We start from the raw sequence: 3,568 nt of genomic DNA, 5'->3' as shown, positions 1-3,568 counted from the left end.
ATCACTAATATCCGAAATTCCCATTTTATATAATCTACCCGATCAAAACTAAATCCAATTTTTGAAATTTTACACTAGAGATCTCAAACTAGCTAATAACATAATCTTCACACTTACCTCAACCCTTTTCTCACTAACCTAGCATAACTTCTATGTTAGCCTCGTAAATATTTATTTAATATTTACAAACTTGATTTATGGGAATAGAATTCCGAAACTACCTTTTCTGGCATCACTAAAAATAGAGTTATTGCACAAACAATTGTTCAAAATAGAAATTATTTTGAACATAATTATTTTTGAAGCAAAGATATTCTAAAAAGAGTTGTTTCAAATATTAATTACTTTCAATAATTGTTCTTAAACGACAGCTACATAGACTACAACTTTTCTAATCTAAAGTCATGTTTTAAATGTAACTATTCTCAAATAATGATTATTATTCTAAATAACAATAATTTTAAACTTGCAGAGAAATTAGTAAGGGACACTAATTCTAAAGTAAAGTGTAATTTAGTTTACCCATTACTATAACATGGCCTTATTTATTCATGAAAAGAGATTAAATATTAATAATCAAAAAGACAAAACAAGCACCTCGTTACTCGGCTTGGCAGAATGGGCTAGTACTAAAATAGCCACAATAACGTGACACTCTGCAACTCCCGTAAGGACAGAGACCTCCTCGGTTCTTAAACTACTTCAAAACACAAGTTGCATTTTGAGAGTCGAGATCCTAGGTTCTAGTGTTTTATTTTACTCATTAAGCTGCTCCTTTTCTTCTTCTTCTTCTTTTTTTTTTTTAATTATGAGAACTCATTACACATTTCAACTCAAGTAAATATGTTATTACAGTACAGGAAGGAGGCCAATATTAAAGATTTGGAGGTGATTATTCTAAGACTCACTTCTGACCTTAAACACCGACCACATCGGAAACGAAGCGGCATCTCTTGATTAGTGCGGACCGTCCACACCGACCACCTCGGTTAAAGCTTCCTTCGACAGCCGATAATTGTAACCTATGTTACCTCAAATTTAAGCGTGGGTTTTCCTTTGGTTTTCAGTACTTTCGCCTATAAATATCACTTCATCTTTGTCAACGTAAAACAACAAAGTTTGAGTGTTAACATTCAGCGACTGAAGTGTCCATTCCAAGCTCGTATATTACTGGTTTCATTCTACGTACTAACTGAATCCGACGATATGGAAGGTCATCAAGGTGAGGGAGATCACAACAAGGCAGCGATGGAGACAACGGATCGTGGTATGTTCGATTTCATGAAAAAGAAAGATGAGGAGCAAGACAATGAGAAGAAAGAAGAGAAGCCAACTCTCATGGGAAAACTCCATCGTTCAAATAGCAGCTCTAGCTCAGTAAGCTTCTCTAGGCAGAGTCAATTAGTTCATATATACAAATCACTGAACATTTCAATTTTTTGCCAAGTAGAAGCTTAATTTATTATCCAGATAATAATGGCATTTCGTTTTCTTTTTCTTGTTTGTTACAGTCTAGTGATGAAGAAGAGATAGGAGAAGATGGTGAGAAAAAGAAGAAGAAGAAGAAGAAAGGATTGAAGGAAAAACTCAAAGAAAAGATTGGTGGTGACAAAGAAGCAGCAGAGCATAAAGATGCATCGATCCCACCCGAGAATGCAGAGGAAAAGACAGGGATTTTAGATAAGATAAAAGAAAAACTCCCTGGTCAGCATAAGAAAGCCGAAGAAGATGGTGGCTATGATGGGCATCCTACCGAAGGTGAGCCAAAGGAGAAAGGATTCTTGGAGAAGATCAAGGAAAAGATTCCAGGGTGCCATGGAAACAAACCTGAAGAAGATCTTAAGGCTACCAAAAATTGAAGACTTAGACAAATAAGCTGTATCATGGATATAAGCAATCGTGCTTGCAAGTTTGAATGTGTTTATGAGCTACCTGCAATTGTTTCTTTTGCTTTGGGAGTGTTTATTTTGCTGCATTATCAGTCATTTGATGTTTCCTTAAGTTCTAGCGTTTGCTGCTGTCATTGTACTTCTCTTGGAAGACGACACATGTAATGTTTTTCTTGCATGAATTGAATAAAATACGGATTAGGGAAGTCGACCAATTATCAGAATTAGTTAAAGATAATTTTATTTCTTTAATAAAAATAAAATAAAAGGTTTAAAATTAAAACAAACTAAAAAGAGATCATAATACAGAAAATCAACAAGAAAACTCTAGTCGAAGATAAAATCTCCATTTGACTTATAATTTTGATTATTGACGCAAAGATAACTTTAATGTCATTAACAAATTAGTCCTAATTACTTACTCAAACCTGGACAACCAATCTATTCTTACTTGTTCATTAACCAAGAAGCAACTCGTTTGAAATTATTTCCCTAACCCATAAATAACTTTGTACCTCGACGCCCAGGATTTAACTTACCAGCAGTATTAAGAATGAGATAGACCTAGTTCTCCTTAGTGGGGTTCATTTAAGCTAGATTACATCTATACCACATAAACATAAACTACAATATACATGAGTTATGCAGTTTATCACTAGTATTAGAATGAATTAATTATTCTAATTGACAAGGCAACCATTATAAGCTATTAAATATCGGTCGAACATTCAATAAACCTGAGCAGTTGCAATTGAAATAGATCGCATGAATACCAAAAAACAAAAAAATTAAAGCGCAAATTAAATCTCAAAAATTTATTAAATCAAACTTTGCTTAACCTTTTACTAGAAAAGCAGGTTTAAAAACCCATAAAATAAAATAAAAATCTAAATAAACCTAAGGGAGGCTATGTCTAAGTTCCGAAATCTTAACCTAATAATGCCTTTTTGTAGGGCAAAAATAATAACGGCGAAAACACAAAAGTGTCCTTAATTCCATAAACTAAAATTTTTCAAGGATTCTTGGCAACCTTTGCATCAAACTTTCGAGTCATTTTTGGACATCTTCTTGACATTTTTAGGTTCAAAAAATAACTTTAATTAGATCTTCTAATTCCCTTTGAATCAGTATATTACGATCCTAAAACGAATGTCTATAGCTCAACTTATAGTTAAAATATTGAAATTGTGCATTTATCAATATCATGAGTTAAACTCAGGGGAGAAAATATTTAAAATATTTTTTAAAAAAAAAACAAATTTTATTATAACAGTATTCATGTCTTTTTAATAATATTATATACTTATTTAAATTAAATAATTTAACTATATTTTAAAAAAATCAAAATAGATGAGTGGTTGGAGAATTTTTTGTGTGAACATTGGTATTAAATTTATATTATTTTATGTGAAATCATTTAATTAAGATTTATCCAATAAATATGATAAATATAAAGTAGGTATAAAACATATATTTAAAAATAAATAAAAAAAACAAAGCCAATTAACTTTTTGAAAGTGAGAAATAGAAAAGCCTTGGAAAAACAACAGACCAATGGTTTCCAGAAAACCATTCCCAAAACGAAAGAAAATTATGGCTATGTTTGGCCTAAAAAAAATATAGGTAGATTTCGTTTTCCTTTTTCTTTTTTTAGGAAAAGGGAAAACATTGAAGAAATG

The 3,568-nt window shown here is 31.5% G+C and overlaps 1 protein-coding gene across 3 annotated transcripts; it reads left to right on the top strand.

Moving 5' to 3' along the window:
- Positions 1-614: 614 nt before the first annotated feature.
- Positions 615-2,095, top strand: LOC107945089 (phosphoprotein ECPP44). 3 transcript variants are annotated; one of them, XM_016878939.2, is made up of 3 exons: positions 615-740; positions 856-1,377; positions 1,512-2,095. In XM_016878939.2, exons 2-3 carry the CDS (start codon positions 1,207-1,209, stop codon positions 1,857-1,859), a joined length of 519 nt encoding a protein of 172 aa, XP_016734428.1. In that variant the 5' UTR covers positions 615-740; positions 856-1,206; the 3' UTR covers positions 1,860-2,095. The 3 variants fall into 3 exon arrangements, with proteins under 3 accessions (XP_016734428.1, XP_040964231.1, XP_016734427.1); XM_041108297.1 differs by having other exon boundaries at positions 637-740; positions 861-1,377; XM_016878938.2 differs by having other exon boundaries at positions 645-1,377.
- Positions 2,096-3,568: the final 1,473 nt, after the last annotated feature.

The sequence above is a fragment of the Gossypium hirsutum genome, chromosome D12 (assembly GCF_007990345.1).
Source record: "Gossypium hirsutum isolate 1008001.06 chromosome D12, Gossypium_hirsutum_v2.1, whole genome shotgun sequence".
NCBI classification, from domain to species: domain Eukaryota; kingdom Viridiplantae; phylum Streptophyta; class Magnoliopsida; order Malvales; family Malvaceae; genus Gossypium; species Gossypium hirsutum.
The sequence above is the reverse complement of the archived record's forward strand: the minus strand, read 5'-3'. Positions and strand labels throughout refer to the sequence as shown.